Source organism: Miniopterus natalensis, chromosome 2, assembly GCF_054644295.1.
Source record: "Miniopterus natalensis isolate mMinNat1 chromosome 2, mMinNat1.hap1, whole genome shotgun sequence".
NCBI lineage: Eukaryota > Metazoa > Chordata > Mammalia > Chiroptera > Miniopteridae > Miniopterus > Miniopterus natalensis.
Window position 1 is genome coordinate 36,289,193 of NC_142082.1, and position 17,833 is coordinate 36,307,025.

At 47.1% G+C, this 17,833-nt stretch overlaps 1 protein-coding gene across 1 annotated transcript in view; it reads right to left on the reverse strand.

Moving 5' to 3' along the window:
• The window catches only part of FARP1 (FERM, ARH/RhoGEF and pleckstrin domain protein 1), a 256,115-nt gene that overhangs the window by 10,359 nt on the left and 227,923 nt on the right, over positions 1-17,833 (reverse strand). Inside the window, exons 17-20 of the mRNA XM_087814260.1 lie at positions 11,328-11,409; positions 5,205-5,442; positions 2,937-3,067; positions 64-132 (exon numbers count right to left, since the gene is read on the reverse strand). Of these exons, the coding sequence (XP_087670386.1) occupies positions 64-132; positions 2,937-3,067; positions 5,205-5,442; positions 11,328-11,409 (520 nt within the window). The remainder of the gene's footprint in view (positions 1-63; positions 133-2,936; positions 3,068-5,204; positions 5,443-11,327; positions 11,410-17,833) is intronic.

A 17,833-nucleotide genomic window follows, 5' to 3' on the forward strand; every position in this document is an offset into this window, starting at 1 on the left:
GGAGGCCTGGCCCTGTGACCCCAAGGACCACGGACCATAGGACAAACAGCTCCCACCACTTACCAAGAAAAACATGCGCTGCTGGAGCCCCTTCCCAGAGAGCTTGCTGAGGCTTCCCAGGCGGATGAATTCCTGTGGAGAAAACAGACCCTGAGAGTTGGCTGGGACCCTGGGAGCGTGCGGACCTGGGTCAACACGGAGACTCTTGCTTCCTCACACCACAGTCCCTTTCATGCAAAAATCAGCGATCATAGTAACTATTTACTGAATGCTGTGCTACACCTTCTCTAAGCTCCCCTCCTTCCCGGGAATCTGCATGGCAGGGACTGTGGGCTCGACTGTCAGAGAGGAAACCAGCAATGGTGTGCCCACTGGTTCACACTCAGGCCTACAACTATGCACTTAACCGCCCAGGCCCTGCAGGCTTCCCACTGTGAAGGGACAGGCCCTGACCAGATACAAAGTGGCAGCAAGGAAGTAGAAGACAGAAGCCATGGGAGAGTACTATGAACAGAGACTCTTCTCCATGTCCTAAAACTCTGGTTCTCAAAAACTAGTAACTCTAGGATAACAGAGCAAGAAGCAAACGTATCTAAGGAACTCTTCCTCCGGAGCTGTAAACTCAGGGTATGAACTGTTTGGCGCCACTTAAAGAAAACCCCACAAAACTATTTTTTAAAAATCACGATATAACCACAAAAATTGCCGCTCGTGACCTTTGGTGCATGCACAGTCTGCATCCATCTCTACTGTCTAGATCCAGAACGTTTCATCACCCGAAGGGAACACTGGCCATTACGAAGTCACTCCCATTTCCCCTTCCCTTAGCACCTGGCAAACACCAACCTGTTTTGGTGTGGTTTTTTTTTTTATAACTCTAGATTTGCCTAGTCTGGGTATTTCATATAAATTAAATCATATAACATGTGGCCTCTTGTGTCTGGCTTCATTCACTTAGCATAATGTTTTCAAGTTTCCTCTAAGCTGTAGTGTGGATCAGAGCTTCAGTCCTTCCTGTGGCTAAGTATTTCATCGTATGGATAGACCATGTTTATCCATTCACCTGTTGATGGGACATTTTGGTTGTTTCCCCTTTGGCTACTGTGAATAGTGCTGCCAATGGAAACCATGTTAAAGTTTTTGTTTGAACACCTGTTCTCAATTCTTCTGGGTATATACCCAGGAGTGGAACTGCTAGGTCATATGGAAATTCTATGGTTAACCTATTGCACCTTTAAACTGTTTTCCACAGCTCTGTTTTTAAAACATAGTTGCAAGTTCTTTGACACCCGTCAGAGGCCAGGACTCTGTCCCCTTCCCTTGGATGTGGGCAGGCAGATGACAGATTTGACAAATAGAGTATGGAAGTGATGCCATGTGACCTCTAAGACTAGATCATAAAACTACATGTAGCCTCTGCTATGTCCTTAGAAACAATTGCTCTTGGAACCCTAGGTGCCACCCTGAATACAGGCTAGCAAGACCCCTCGTGGGCGCTCTCTGCAGTCCCAGATGAGACCAGCCTCCAGCTGTCCCTGCCAGGTGTCAGCCTTGGATGTTCCAGACTAGCCCTTCTGGGACCTCTGTCATTGCGACATGGGGCAGAAGAATATGAAGGAGAGGATATGATCCCGTGTTACAAAAGGGAAGGAACGTTCCAGTGGGTGGAACATCCCAGTTCTGGTGGGGCTAAAATTTGAACCCAGGGCCACCTACTCCAAGCCAATGTTCTGTTCACAGCACCATGGAAACCTTTCTTCAAAATATATGCTTTACAGATGGTCTGTTTGCCATATAGCATAACATGCTAAATATTTTATAACATCCAAAGTTAAGAGAAAATTACATTGATTCCACAGGGCTTTGCTAAGAGTTCCACGTGGATGGTAAACATGGTTATGGGCTGAGAACTGGCGGAATTTCCTCGCCAGCAGAGCTGAAGCAAATCCCAGCTTTAATTTCTACCCAGCACTTTACCACATAACTCTTCTGACAACTTTTCACAAGTGGTTGTCAGTCAGTTTAGTAATTAGACTTCCCAACAGAAATACCAAATCCAAAGAGATGTCCCCGCATCTTCCCTAAGCTGCACAGGTTTCAAGTTTCCAGGGCAGCTACCTGTCAGATAAGACAGGGCCCCGGCATAATGGAAACACGGGTGAAGGCGAAGGCAGGTACAGCAAATCAGAGACTAAAATTCTTTCTGAACCTGGGTGATGGACAGTTCAAAATCAGGGAGCTATAGGAGAAAGACCCCACAGTGGGATCTGGTGAGAGGTATCACCTGGCTAATAGTTTTGATTCTTAGGGAGAGGACGGAAGAAAGCCGGGCTGTGCTGCGAGGCCCGGCTTCACGGGGTGTGACCTGCCTCCTGCCAGACCCTGGCTCGGTGAGGTTTACAACACAAGTGAAACTGCATCTCTCCCGGATTCATGTTCTGGCTAAAACGCCATTTTAACTCCTAAGTAAAATTACATTGTGTACAGAAGATTGTATTTTTAAAAAATGGTTTCCATACTTACATGGGAATTTATAGCATGATTTCATTTACTAGCTTGTCCTCTGCATTTATGTCACTATTTTACCCAATTAAAAATTTTTATCTTCCATTTTCATTTACCTAAATTTTAATAAATATGCTAAGCTATCTCATATTATCTCAGAACATGGTAGGGAAAAAAAGTAAGTTAACAAATCAATAAGGAGAAGCAGAAGAGGCCAAAGGCTTGCTTTATCTCCTTCTAACATGGAATTTTCCAATGACCTGTGATGTTCAAGGTTTTCCCCCCAATTATCCCCCGGGTGGCAGGAAGCCACTTCAGAAGGAGCATATTTTTAACTTTGAGTATCTATATTCAAAAGGTGCACATTTAAGTCACTTAAACGTCACCCTTCTGGCTTTCCCGCCAATGCCTGCGAGAGCACAGCTGCTTACCCTTCCTGGAATCACAAGATTGTCAATGCCAATCAAGTCTTTCTTGAGCTCGTGCAGCTTCTGGAAGTTCTCCATCTTGATCATAGTACCGTGGAGCTGGGCCACCATTTCCGTGATCTCTGCCAGAGCCGCTGGTGGATGAAAGAAAGAAACAAATGCACAGCATTAATGGCAGGCGAGGGCTTTTTCCCTCTAGCATCCTTTTAAGCTCAGCTCTCCAGGGCAATGTCCTGCAGGGGCTGAACTGTGTCCGATGCCGTCCTTCTAGGGGAAACATGGCTACTTATCATAAGTAAAAACCAAGAGGTTTGCTTTAATGGATTTGCTTTACTTTATTTGCTTTGCTTGAGTTTCCCAAAAGCATCTTAGAAATGTAAAATGATCCCTTCATAGCTACGTGGTGTACAGCTGTCCTCAGTCAGACTTGCTTGTTGGCACAGAGGGGAAAAATGCAGGGGATTAAGAGTACCTAGAGTTCTGTCCCCAGGACAGAGATTTTTTTATACACACACCCCTTTCTTTGGAAAGAAGAGAGTACAGAGAGGCCACAGAAAAATCTGGGCAAAAGAAGGATCTTTCTGGGAGAGAGTCTACTGATAGTGCAACTTCTGAGTAATGAACATTCATTCCAGCACCCCCCAGTATTCCCTTCTGCAGAAGTTATACCGTTTACCAAGATGGTTGCAAAGAACTGCAAAACGAAGCTTTATTTTGCAGTACAGGTGCATCTCTCCTATGCTGGTAGGCATCCACTCTGTACAAGGAGATGCCCAATTAGCACATGCTTGGGTGGCATGCAAAGCCACCGTAGGGCATTTTGTCAAGCAAGCAAGAAATACTTGTCAGCTTAACTCCAAATATCAGAAAACTAAGCACTTCCTTTATCCCAGCACTTCAGCTTTGCAAGGGGAGCATTTCGTTTTCTTGCTTTCCCCCTGGGGATGCAAATTATATGTTTCCTGGCCAATCACAGAGTGCACTAAGTCACAGTGACAAACCCAAGGCGTGCTCAGTCTTTAGACACTGCCAGCCAATTTAGTCCAATGAACAATTACTGGGCACCAAATGCTCAGTGGGGTGAAGTGAGGGCCTCTAAGAGGAAGGAGATGGCACCTGGTCCCTTGGGGCTCATGGCACTCCCTCATCCCTGATGTTCAGAAACTGGATGTTCAGGTATACTCTGATTTCCCCAGCCTTTTTACAATGATGCCACCATATGGATTAAGCTACATAACAAAGGCTCTTTCCATTTAATTATCAAGAGCAGACTTTTCTTACTCAGGACTGTTTAGTAAAATGCAAACAGGGCAAGTCAGCCAAGGATAGCACATACAAAACTAAAGACGTCTCACTCCTGGGTAACATATCTGTGCAGCTCCAATTCCTCAGAGCTGAATGGCTTTGGGTCATGCTGTCCGGGCAATGCTGATATGACAGGACAAGGAAGGGGGGTGGAGAAGGTCATCCAAGCACAAGGGTCAGGCAGGAACTGAGGCGTAAAGGGGCATTGTGCAGGAAAGGACAGGGAGGTGGGAGCAATGACTCCAAGCAGAGGAACAGAATATGCGAAGGTGTGAGACATGAAGCACCATGGCTTGTCTTAAAGATGGACAAGTCTATAGCAAAACCACCTCACAAGCCATTTCTGTTCTCCGGGGAATTGCCAATGTCTTAATTATTTTGCTAAATCTTCTCTTGGGTTGTCTTTTTAAAAACTAATTTGTAGGCATCTTCTATAAATTCCAGTTATCAACTGAATTTTCTAGAACGAACCCCACATCACCATTCCCCTCCTTTAAAACCCTTCCTGTCTTCCCTTTACTCTTAGATTGAGGTCTGCTAGGGCATATAGACCCCATGGGACCTGATCTCTGCTTACTTTTCCAGCCTCATTTCTGCTGCTATCCCTCTACTATCTAGAATATTCCATAGTCTCTGTCCCCTTTGGACCTCTGTGTATGCAGTTCCCAACTCTGCTTCACACTCTGCCCTCATCCAAGAAAACTACTTACACTCTAGCCCTAAACTTAGATACCCTTCCCCTCAGCAAGCCCCCACTAAGCCTAGAAGGCTGGGTCAGAGCCACCAACACTGCTGCACCCGGCACCTCCCTCTCACAGGTCAGGGACTGCCCAGGTACCTGCCTCTGTGCCCGCTAGTGACTTCTGTGAGTAGGGACCACATCCTTCCGTTCTGCCTAGCATACCGAGTACTCAGCAGGTGCTCAATGTGTATCTGTTGCATGAGAGACTGGTGGGTGGCACTCACCTCGGCAGTCCCTGAAGTCGGCGTTGCTGGGCGGGTTGTGCTTGCACAGCCGCTCCAGGACCTGCTTGTAGTGCATGAGCCGGTGCAGTGGGCGCAGGAGGAAGGTGTTGAGCGGCAGGTAGCACACCTTCTGCAGCTCGAAGTCTCTGCACAAGTTCTCCAGCCGCCGCGAACTCCGGATGCTGGTCTCCAGCGCCTCCAGCGCCTCGCTGTGCTTCCACAGGTGGGCAGCCAGGTGCTGGCGGGGGCGAGACAAGGGTGGGCAGGGGTCCTGCTCCGCAGAACTGAGTGTGCACGTGGTCCCCGGGGCCCACTGACTTTCGGAAATGAAGATCACCTCCACTTCCCTTCATCTCATTGAATTTCACACTTTTCAAATTTCATTATATTAAGTTCTCGGGATGAAATAAAAAGCTCTATTAAAGCACTGAGCAGTTTAGAATACACGGTTTATAAAAAAAAAAAAAAGTATAAATGTTCTTTTAAAAACAAGACTGGCAAGACTGAGGGAAAATAAATGAACAGGAGCTCCTTCAGGGGGCCTGTGGTTTTCTTCCATGTGTCGCAAGCATGATACAGTGGGGTCACTATAAACGTCACAGGGCTACAAATATGTATTTCTGATTAACTTCCCAGTTGCTCATACAGTCACTGAGTATCTGCCACAAGCCACCTACTCTCCTAGATTCCAGGGAGCTGGATGAAAATTAGACATGCTCCCTACTCCTCTGTGGTTTGACCAAGATCCTCTGCTTGACTGGACATTGGTCAGGCTCCAGAACCTTCTCTGTGCACTTCCCTGTAAATACAGTTTCAGCAAGAACCCTGCTAAGGCAGTCAAACCAGAACCTCATACCCCGGATAGCTGGTCATCCACGACCTCGGGTTCATCTCCCGCCAGCCCTCAGACGGTGCCCACCCACCCGGCTGCCTTCAGCAAGGACTCCCCCTGCCCGGGGCGTCTCCTCTTAGTACGTTTCCACCCTCGGACCCCAGCCTGCTCCTGGGCTGTAAGCTCCGCTTGCCCACGCTGTATTCAGACACGAGCCCAGTCTCCCCCTCACTGGAAAAGCCCATTGCTGTGGTCCTGCGACTTTCACAGAGGTCCCGAGTAAAGTCTGCTTCACCATCTTTAATAAGGTTGACTATTTTTCCTTCAACACTTGTGGTGGAGACACACGCAGGGTAAAAAGTTTGATGGTAGAGCGTTAGAAGAAGGAATTCCTCCCGGCAGGCAGGGGGACAGATGACACCCTAGGACTAGAGAACAGGGTACTTCCCAGGGGCGGCTCACTATCCGTGTGCTGCTGCGAACCCGCGCGGACACTCCCGCCCGACATCTCCACGCCCACGCCCGGGACGCAGTGAGTCCGGACACAAACCCAGCACCTCCTGCCTCACCTGGGGTCGCCCTGTGATCTCTAACTTCAGGATCAGTGCCACCATCAGCCAGTTACTTGGGACAGAAAACCCTGAAGAACAGTCTGGGTTCTCTCATTTTTTGAATGCTTCACCAGATCCTACCAGTTCCACCTCCTAAAGCCTTCCTCCCCAGGGCTGCAGGGCCTCTGCTGTGCACCACTGGACTGGCGTCTCCACTGGGATCTCTGCCTCCATTCCTCTCCTCTCTACCTCACATCAGCCACCAACACGAGCTGCTTACAATTAAACTGAGCGCATTGCCTCTTGCTTGGGTCCGACGAGAGCTCCCACCATCTTGGGGCAACCCCGAGTCTTTAGCAGGGTGCGGAGGGCTTGTAGGATGTGATCCCTCCCACCCCTCCACGGTCATCTCTTGCTACTCAAGCTGGGCTACCCACTGAATAACCTGCATTTGAATGTACCCGAGCCTTAGCACAGGACACTCCCCTCCTAAGACACCCCCCACCCCAGCCCTCAGGGTTAGCTCTGGGGCCCTTCCCTGATCTCCAGGATGAGTTCCGGACCCATCCATCCTCCTGTGCTTACGCTGTGTTTGTCCACCTTAGCCTTATCACTGGTCCCCCTGTAGAGTTTATTTTGTGACTAGGAAAAAAAAAAAATTCATAGGAAGTTGCAAAGAAATGTACAGGGAGATCCTATGCACCTTCACAGGGCCTCCCTAATGCTAACATCTTGCATAACAATAGTACAATATCACAGCCAGGAAACTGACCCTGGTAAAATCCACAGGTTATTTGTATCCCACCAGTTACAGATGCCCTCATTCGTGTGTGCAGATGCGTGTATATGTGCATGTGTGCGCGTGCATGTAGTGCAATGCAGTGCTATCACATGAGAGTGTGTGTGTTATGTCACTGCATCCTCAGGGCCTGATACACACAGTAGGTCTCAGTAAATGTCTGCTGCCTGCATGCATGCAGCCGAGGCACCAGTCCTGCAAGGATCTGAGTGTGTGAAGAGGTGAGTTCAAGGTCACTGGAAATAAGAATAGAATATGAAGAGTGGCGAGAGGAGGTCTGGGACGACTGTCCAGGGCTAGAGTGTAAAGGCTTTTTCAGCAGGTTTAGAGTTTGGACTGTACCACAGAGAACCAAGGAGGGTTTTGAGCCTCATCGGCCTGGCGGTAATAGAAATGCTGGTATAAAGGCTCGATGGGAGGGGAGGACACTCAGCAGGAAGCTGGGCGAGTCCTAGGGAGGAGCCGGGGCAGGGGGTGGAGGCCTGGGGAGACCTACGACTCCGGTGGGCATGAGTGAAGGCCCAGCTTGGGTGGCAGGGTAAGATGAAAGGCGAGGACCCCCTTTCTTTGTGTGGATGTTGAAGGGCCTTTGTGCATGTGGGCAGATGTTTCCAGTGCAAGTTCATTACATGGGCCAGAGGTCACAATCTGACTACCTCTGATGCTCAGATGGGGACGGGAGCCCTGGCCCAGCCCCCTCAGACCTGTGCAGGGGTCTGGGAACAGCTGAAGGGTAATGAGAGCATCCTTGCTGAGCCTCCTTGAATGCAAGTAAACACACAGGTTGGGAAGGGGCGGAAAAGACAGTGCAAGTGGGAGATTACCTAAGCATATTTTTTTTGCTCTTTTTAACAAAAATGTTTTTATTGCCCGGCTGAGCATGGCTCAGCGGTTGAGCGTCAACCTGGGATCCAGGCGATCGGGGTTCGATTCCCGGTCAGGGCACACGCCCAGGTTGCAGGCTCGATCAGTGACTCTCTCATCATTGATGTTTCTATCTCTCTCTCTCCCTCTCCTTTCCTCTCTCTGAAATCAATAAAGATATATTTTAAAAAAATAAATAAAATAAAATAGTTTTTATTTATTTTAAAAAGAAAGGGAGAGGGAGGGAGGGAAAGAAACATCAATTGGCTGCCTCCTGCATGCCTGCTACTGGGGATCGAGCCCACAAACCAGGCATGTTCCCTGACTGGAGTCAAACCAGTGACCTTCTGGTGCATGCAAAGACGCTCAACCACTGAACCACACTGGCCAGGGTGATCGCCTAAGCATTTTGGACAAAAGTGCTAACCTGAGCTTCGGTATCTTCTGCTGTTCCCTTCCACATTTCATAAAAATTCCTTAAAGCAAATGAACAACCATGATAATAATTTTAAAAAATACAGCAATTTCTCCAAAAGTCTACTAGTGAGACACTGAGCCTCTCCAGCTATTTTTATTTTGCTTGCAGAGCTTTGTGCTGTAAATGCTCGTGTCATCGGCACAATAACTAAAATGCCAACACAGCTGCGGAAGCTGACTAAATGCAAAAATGCCAACTCACCAGACTGAGGAGAAAGAACTGTTTGAGCGGAAATCAGGTATATTTTTAGGGCTTATGTGCTACGTGAAGGGAGGCGAGGGTGGATGTCTACTGAATGTCAGCTCTCGGGGCAGTCAGCAGACAGAGCGTGAGGGCCACAAAGGAGAGCTGGCAAACAGGAGCAGTCTGGGGACTATCCAGGGGGGCTGCGGAAGGAGCTGGCAGGTCTCCACTGATGCCCCCAGAGGCCCACGGCAGTGTCCATGCCTCCTTGAAGGGAGTAAACTCAGGCTTATAATTTCAGCTGAAGGGAACACACTGAGAAAAGGCAAAAAACCAAACGGGGCCAAGAAAAAGTACAGAACATGGGAAAAGAGGCTTCCTATGAGAAAAAATAATTGGGAAGTACAACAGTAACAAAAGCACACCACAGAAGAGAGCAAAAAGGATATTTTTGACAAGTGACAAAAGCCAGTCTAAACAGGCTACACAATTTCAACTACAGGACATTCTGAAAAGACCAAACTATGGAGACAGTAAAAGATCAGTGGTTGGCAGGGGTGGAAAGGTGGGAGGGGTGAACAGGAGGAGCACAGAGGATTTTTAGGGCAGTGAAGCAATCCTGTATGACACTGTCATGGTGGATACGTGACATCATGCACTTGGCAAAATCCATGGAATGTACAACACATAAAGTGCATCCTAATGAACTATGGATTTAAGTTAAAAAAAAAAAAAAAAAGTTTTTATTGATCCTTAAGAGAGGAAGGGAGAGGGAGAGGGAGAGAGAGAAACATCGATGTGAAAGAGAAACAGTGGGCTGCCTCTTGCATACCCCCTACTGGGGATGGAGTCGGTAACCTCGTGGTGCAAGGAAGGGCACCCAGCCAACTGAGCTACACTGGCCAGGGCCCTACATTAACGTATCAATATTGGTTCATCACTTGCAACAAATGTGCCACACAGCTAAATGCAAGATGTTAATGGGGAGGCTGTGTGTGTGTGTGTGTGAATGTGATGGTGGTGAGAATATAGGATTATTATATATTATAATTACTATAATATATTAATTTTTTAAAAACCACATGGAAAGTGAAAAGATGTCTGTTACTGTTTCATCTGAGTTTTGTACATCAACCTCACTTGTAGCATTAACAATATGATAGTTGTAGAACACCTTAGATAATTCTTGCTCTTTTTTTGCATGGGATGCTGTAATCTTGATCACTTCCATGACTTCTCTCTGATATTGCCCAAAGGGAGGAGTGTTACTTTTTGAACACTGTGAAAAGGCAAGCTACAGCTCAGGGTCTGTTAAATAATATCTTGGTCTTTGTTAAGAGAAACGAAATCTCTGGAGAAGCTTTAAATCCTATCTTTTCTGTGCCATGCACCTCTCCTCTGAAATCCTCTCATCCTATCTCGTGAGATTTATAATTCTCAAGGGGAAAAAATTAAACTCCAAACAACTTAGCCAGATTCTTGGGAATTAATTCAACCCTGAACAGTAACTTTTATTCTATGAGTACCTTATACGTAGTAGGTACTCAGCTAGTACTGGATGGATGGGTAGATGGACAGATGAATGGCTGGATGTTTGGACAGACTGAAATGGTGGAAGAATGAGCAACCTGCCTTCTTTGGGGGGTTATCAGCTTGCTCTGGGCAGTTATTAGTTAAGGTTATTAGACAGGCTCTGGGCAGCCAAGAGACAGGAAGATTGCTTTAAAATGCGAATGCAGATGTATTGGTATGCAAAAAATAAATTGTGTGAATTAAAATATTCTGTGTTAAAGGAATTATTCATGGATTAAACTGAAAATACGAAAATGAAAGTTTCAGATCTAAGAGATAGGGCCTATTTCAAAAATGAGGTAAAATAGTGATTCAATATGTATGTACTGACTTCTTTGGGCATGTTTTCACTCCCCTGTGTCATTGCAGACATTGCTGGATGGCTAAAAATATATTTGCCTTGTATACTGACTTTTTAAAGTCATAGACTTGACTGGAATGGCTGCAGAGCTTCAAATCCAGCATCGGTGTCATGCTTACAAAGCCCAAACAACTGACTAAAAATGAAATGTTCAGGCAACCAAAGTTCTGTCTACTTAGTTTTATAAAACAAGTTTTAAATGATCTGTTTACAGAAAATACCTGTTGTTTTGGTTACAATACAGAGCTTTTGAAGAGAAAATGTAAGAAAGTGCTTCTTCCCCCAAAGGGATTAGATTTTCTCTTATGCTCCAAAATGAAATTATCTAGAAAGGACAGCAGAGTTTACCCTGCTCTGTGGTAGGTGCAGACGGTCCTATCGGGTACCACGTGTTCATGGACAGGCTCACGGCTGGCTGACTCCCGCAGCCCCAGCATATTTTCCCCAGGGAGCGTGCTCAGCCCACACTCCAAAGCAGCTCACCTTCATGGCCTGAACGTTCTTCAGCATGACATCTCCGATTCTGTGGTAGTCTCCTCTGATGTGGGCATTTGAGCGGCCTTCCCTGAAGGCAAAGGTAAAGGGTTGGAAAGCAAAATGTTAGCACCGAAAACATAACTGGAAAATGTCCCAGCCCTAGATCACAAAATATCAAAATCGAGGTCTTCCTTCCCAATCCTTCTCTGGGTGTTGTCACAGAATTAGCACTGTCAGGAAATTTTGATATGACCCCAGTCGTTCTGCAGTCAGTGAATTCCATTTGCACTTTGAAAGAGACATGGCAGACCATCTTCTGACCATTTTAATTTGGTCTCATTTTACATTTTCTTTCCACCCATCCATATGCTTTAGTGTCATTAGAACAGTACACAGATCACTTATAGTAACAAGCTCATGAAAGCAAGTTCATCCCACAGGCTGGGACTAACAGACTCTTGTAAGAAGCAAGATTTAGCCTCAAAATTCAAGGTTTCTGCCCAGCCGGTGTGGCTCAGCAGTTGATCATCAACCTATGATCTAGGAGATTGCAGTTTGATTCCCTGTCAGGGCACATGCCCAGGTTGCGGGATCGATCCCCAGTGTGCAGGAGGAGGCCTATCAATGACTCTTATCATTGACATTTCTATCTCTCTCTTCCTCTCCCTTCCTCTCTTTGAAATCAATAAAAATATATTTTTTTTTGAAAAAAAATCAAGGTTTCTGCTCCCAAGAGCCCTTAGCATGAAGCATACAAGGAATTGTGTGAAGAGCCCTCAGGAAGAGAAAAGTATAAATGAGAAAGTGCAGGAGGCCCATGCATGGAGGTGAGAATGGGAAATGATCCAGAAGAAGGGAGGATGGGTGTCCCAGGTACAGAGAAGGGCAGGGAGGAGAGGGACCGAGGTCCCCCAGACATGCTGCGTGGGCATTTTCAGTGAGTATTTAGGTATATATTCACATTTCTTATAGCTTAGTGCTTTCTCTGATGTTGATAATCCAGGGGCTTAACAGAGAGAAAAGTAACAATAATAGTAGCTGGTACTTACTGAGCAAAGTCCACTGTGCTGGGCACATTATGGACATTAACTCATTTAATGCTATTGGAAGAGTATGAGGCAGGTGCCATTATCACCCCCATTTAACAGCTAAAGAAACTGAGGCACAAAGAAACAGCATAACTTGTCTAATGTCAGTTATCACGAGACAGTGAGCTCTGAACTTGAGCCCAGGACTCTAGTTGGAGTCTACATTCCTAACCATGATACCAGTGCATATCTGTGATGACAGAAAAGGAATTTCTCAGAGCCCGGCCAGTGTGGCTCAGTGATTGAGCATGACCTATGATCCAGGTGATCTCGGTTCGATTCCCAGTCAGGGCACATGCCTGGGTTGTGGGCTCAATCCCCAGTGGGGGGCGTGCAGGAGGCAGACGAGCAATGACTCTCTCCTTATTGATATTTCTCCCCCCCCCCGAAATCAATAAAAAAAAATGGAAAAAAAAAAATTTCTCAGAGATGATTAAAGCATGATTTTCAACAACCAACCAGGCTAATAGCTTCGAACCAACTATTCAGAATGGCGAGAAGCCAACTTAAGTGAAATAAATGAATTAAAAAGAAAAAAAGGTAACAATCTGGGTACAACAATCTGGTCAGAAGCAAGAAGTGTTCAGAGTGGAAAAAAGTACCTGATCCACAAGCCAGGGGGGACCGTGATTCACCCCTACAGATGCCACCACTAATACACCTCCTGCACCGAGAGACACGACTCCCATCTCAGGGGAAGCAGCTGGAGCCTCCAGAACCCTTGACTTCATTACTGATTCATCAAGTGTCTCGGGTGGGGAGGGGAAAGCAGGGGGAATGTACCTGCTACCAGGGGGTAGAAAAGCCAGGACAGAAAGACACAGAGGGGCTGGCTCCTCATGCAGCTCGGGCTGCCCTCGCATACCACGCCATTTATTCCATTGGTTCCAACTGAGCATATGTTATAAATTACATCATAGGGGAGACAGGGCATCCAGACCCATCAGGCAATTAAAGCTTCTCCAAAATATAAGAGGGGAGAGCATCCATTATGCCCCCAGCCAATCCCTGGGCCTTCAGTGTCTCCCCAAGGCTCTGACTCTCCGTAACCGATTCTATTCTGGTCCAGCTGGAAGTAGAATCCATTCCCCAACCCTCGGCTCCCTCCTGCTGCCAAAAGAAACACTGCTGGCAGACTGCCCTAACGACGGCTCACGTCTATAGACTGACACACGGATTCTATCCTCGCGACGCCTGAAAGGGCTGCGTGGGAGGGAGACGGCCATTACCCTCTCGATGACCTAAACCATTCAGGCATCACCACTCCTGCTCCTGGCCAACCTCTCTGGGCTCGTTGGCCCCAAACTTCCTGGTCCTCTGCTCTTTAGCTTCTGGAAGCCTCTCTCCAGGCTCCCTGGTCTCCCTTTAGGTCAGTTCTTCACCTCTCTTTGCCAGCTCCTCCTCTTCAGGCTGCTCCTGAGCTGTGTTTTCGTTGGTTATCTTCTCACTTCACTTTCTACTTCTTCCCATGCCGTCCTTTTATTCCACACGGTTTCAATTCACGATGCGAAATCTATATCGAAACGTTCTTTGTAGCTACTGATCCAAGCACTGTATCTCTTATACCTTCTGGAGGGATCTACATGAATGACCCCACAGGTATTTCAAACTCAAGATGCTCCACAGAGTTAATTATCTTGTTGCCCAAACCCAGTCCTCTTCCTACATTTTATTCCTTCACGATGTACCTGTTCTGTCCCCATCTCAAGCTAGAAACCTCAATTATCCTCACTCATCTGTGTCTCAGATCCCCAGCCACTGAATCAAACTCTACCCCTGAGCAGAGAAAGCTCAAGCACGAGTTAGGCCCGCTGTGCTCCAGACACAGCCCTCAGCCCGCCGCTCGCCACTGCACAGCGCTCCACACCATCAGCTGCAGGGCTGAGGTACCCCTGGATTTTGGACCAATGGTTATTAATCAAGTTGCTACGGAGAAGTTTATCATTTGGCCATTCTGTTGATCCTGATGGGTGCCTGGGTCTGGTTGAGAACTTACTGGTTGCTCTTCTCCTTACCACTGGGAGCAGAAAGGAGCTCCAGCCCAGACTGGAGGCTTTCTGCTCTTTATAAGCACCCAGCCCCCTGCACCTGCACCATCGCACAGTGCTCTTCTAGGAGCTGAAAAGTTCTCCTTCCTTCTCCCCACTGCCCCTCATGCCTGAACAACAAAAGAGGACCCAGCTACTGAGCCAGAATGACCTGATTTTTTTTAATGTTTCTATTGATTTTTTAGAGATAGAGAGAGGGAGAGAGAAAGAGAAACATAGATGAGAGAGAACCATCATCGATCGGCCGCCTCCTGCAGGCCCTCTAGTGGGGATGGAGCCTGCAATCTGGGCATGTGCCCTGACTGGAAATCTAACCGTGACCTCCAGGTTCATAGGCTGACACTCAACCACTGAGCCACAACAGCCGGGCCAGAATGACCTGATTTTGACTAAATATGACACATCAATAAAAGGAGGCAAAACACAATTTAGACTTGATTTGTGGGAATGTAGCTATTATCTGGAACCTAAATAATTGACCCCAGAACTTTCAAATGGACATGTCATTTGACAATGCATGTAAGATCTTCAGCTATTTCGAAGGACATGAATCAAATATTTTAGTGAGAGTCCTCTGGACTGGGTAGGCAAGGGGAGAAATAGGGGTCTCTGGCTTCTATTAATAACGAGCAATTTCCTCCCTCTCACAGATAATGCCGGGGCCCAAGGGAAAATGAAGTGCTGGAACGCAGACACTGGGGGAGGGGTGGAGAGCGCTGGTGGAAGCCAAACTCCACTGACTTCACTTCCTTTCTTCTCTTGCCAAGTATTTATCAAAAGAAAATGTACTGATGTGAAAACCCTAAACTGAAGGGGACATTCTTCCTGCATTGCCTTGTAGCAGAGCCCTATCTGTTCCTCTAAGTCTGTAGCATCTTTCCTTTCCTTTTACAAACTGCTCTGGGTTAGTATCATCAGTCCCCTGTGTCGCAGGGAAGGCACAGGTATCAGTAAGTTCAAAGGGGGCAGCTCTAGGTGGTGTAGTGAAACCAGGCGGGGCCTCTGAAGTTAGTGTAACCAGTGCAGGCAGCTCTGCTCCCCCCGCCCCCCCGTCCTCTCTCCTGTGCAGCGCACACAAGTCCCAGCCCTGCGTGGTTCAGAGCCAGTCAGGCTATGAGAAAGGGGACAAAGCCCGAAACTCCTGCTGCCTCCTATAGAAATACCACCATGTTATTACTTCCTCTGCATGTGAACACCACCCAGTCAACAAGCCCAAAGCAACTGCTTTATTGTGAAGAGCTAAAAGGTCACTTTCTTATCGAGAACATGAAAAAGTAATTATGGCTCTTCTGGAACATCCTCCGGATGTCCACCTCACAAGAAAAGGGCCCTTGTTCAGGAGGCAGGGCCACATATTTGTTGTGTGTGTAATTACTGCATGCGAGACAACAAAGCTGAAAATTCTTTTGACAATTTCAGTTTGGGAACCCGAGTACTGAGTAGCCTCCTAGATGCTAAATTCTGACCTGTGCACCATGGTTACTGTGCTCTTGGGATCAACATGTGAGCTTAGCAGAGGGTTGAAAACACATACACACACAGACACACACCCCCTCATGAATCTCTGAGTCTTAGACCCGCTGGGACACTTCATTCACCACTATGTGAGCTGGTCAGTAGCTTGGCAGCAGCCAGACCCAGGAAAGAGGAGGGAAAGGACAAGAGAACAACGCCCAGTTCTCTGGAAGGGCTGCTGACCAACAGTGAGGCCGAGTACCTGTCTACAGGCGGGTGGGGAGACCTTGCAGGGCTTTGACTCTTCCCATCAGGAAACACTTTTAGTGGCTGGAGATGCAGATGGGGGGGGCAAGGCCAACAGGATAAAGCACCATTCTGCACCCCCAAGGTCAATATAAAATCCACATGGAACCCTAAAAGGAACTGAGTTTACAGTGTGCTGATGACCTCACGGGTGATAAAATCCCTGACTATGGAACACGCACCGCTGGGGCAATGCTCCCCCTGGTGTCAGAGGAGATTCTTTACCAGGAAAGTAGGCAGTGACTGACGGCAGGGCTCATTCCAGCAGCCCAGTGTTCATCTAAGCATGTTAGTAAACACACAGCTCTCCCCCTTCTCCTCTCAACAAAAGGAAGAGTCATCTCATTCAGGTGAAACACACCAGCAAACTGTGCATCTGGGAGCTGGAGGGCTGGCCTTTTCACCTGGCTTTGTGTCTGGGGGCTCCCTGACCCTGGGAAAATAGATTTAACTTTGTGAAGCCTCATTTGCAAAACAAACATGACATCCCCGGGGTTACTACGATTCTAAATGGAAAAAGAAAAGTGTGATTATGTGTGCTTGTGTACCTATGTAAGCAAAAGGATAATGCATAAAGAAGTAAATGATTAAAAATAAGTCTTCCACAAATATGCGGGTGGGGAGGGTAGCTGGGTTCAAAAAGCTAAGAAATTAGCCAGAGTAATAGATTACAATTTTGCACAGCTTAATGACTAGAATACATTCTGCGAAATGTGTGGTTCGGTGTCATCCTTGGGCCAACATCGCAGAGTGCGCTTACACAAACCTAGACGGGAGAGCCTTACACACCTAGGCTACGCGGTCTAGCCTACTGCTCCTGGGCGACAAGCCTGAACAGCGCGTCACTGTACAAAACAGCACAAGACTGAATCAGCACGAGAGGAATGATGCACAATCAAGACACACTGTAAGCAGGAGATGTCTGAGGCTGCCAGTGGCGGAGCATGACATTCTGTTTCACAGCAAACTGTTTTATACAAGTAAAGAGATTACACTCTAATGATAACTAGTGCAGTAAATACATAAAGCGGTGACACAGTCACTCACTGTCAAGGATTATGTGCTGCACATAATTGTATGTGCTACACTTTTACAGACCAGCAGCATCACCGCAAACGTGTGAGTGACGCTGCTGGAAACATTGTGATGGGACATCACGACGGCTACGTCACGGGGCAACAGGAGTTTTCAGCCCCATTAGAATCTTACGGGGCCACCATCATATACAGGGTCTGAAATGTTGTTATGCAGCACATGACTGTATATTAATTTATACATGTGAAATATATTAGCCACATGTGATATATGTGGATTTCAACATTCTTTGATGGGTTTCTGTATCCTTTGAAATACCTGGAGTGGAAATTCCCATTAATTTGAATATTCATTCATATCCCTACTTGTAAGGAAGATGTTTGTGCAAGAGCTGTTCTCACTGAGCCAAGGAGTTCAGGTTCCCTTAGCAGCTTCAGATGAGAGATGCATCCTGCCCATCGGTGCCTCCAGCACATACCTGCTCCCTGCTCTCAGCTCTCTCTGCCCATCAGTTTCACTACTGGATTGCTTAAAGCTATGTCTTTTCTTCTTCTGAGGTTTAACACCAGATCCAGTTTAA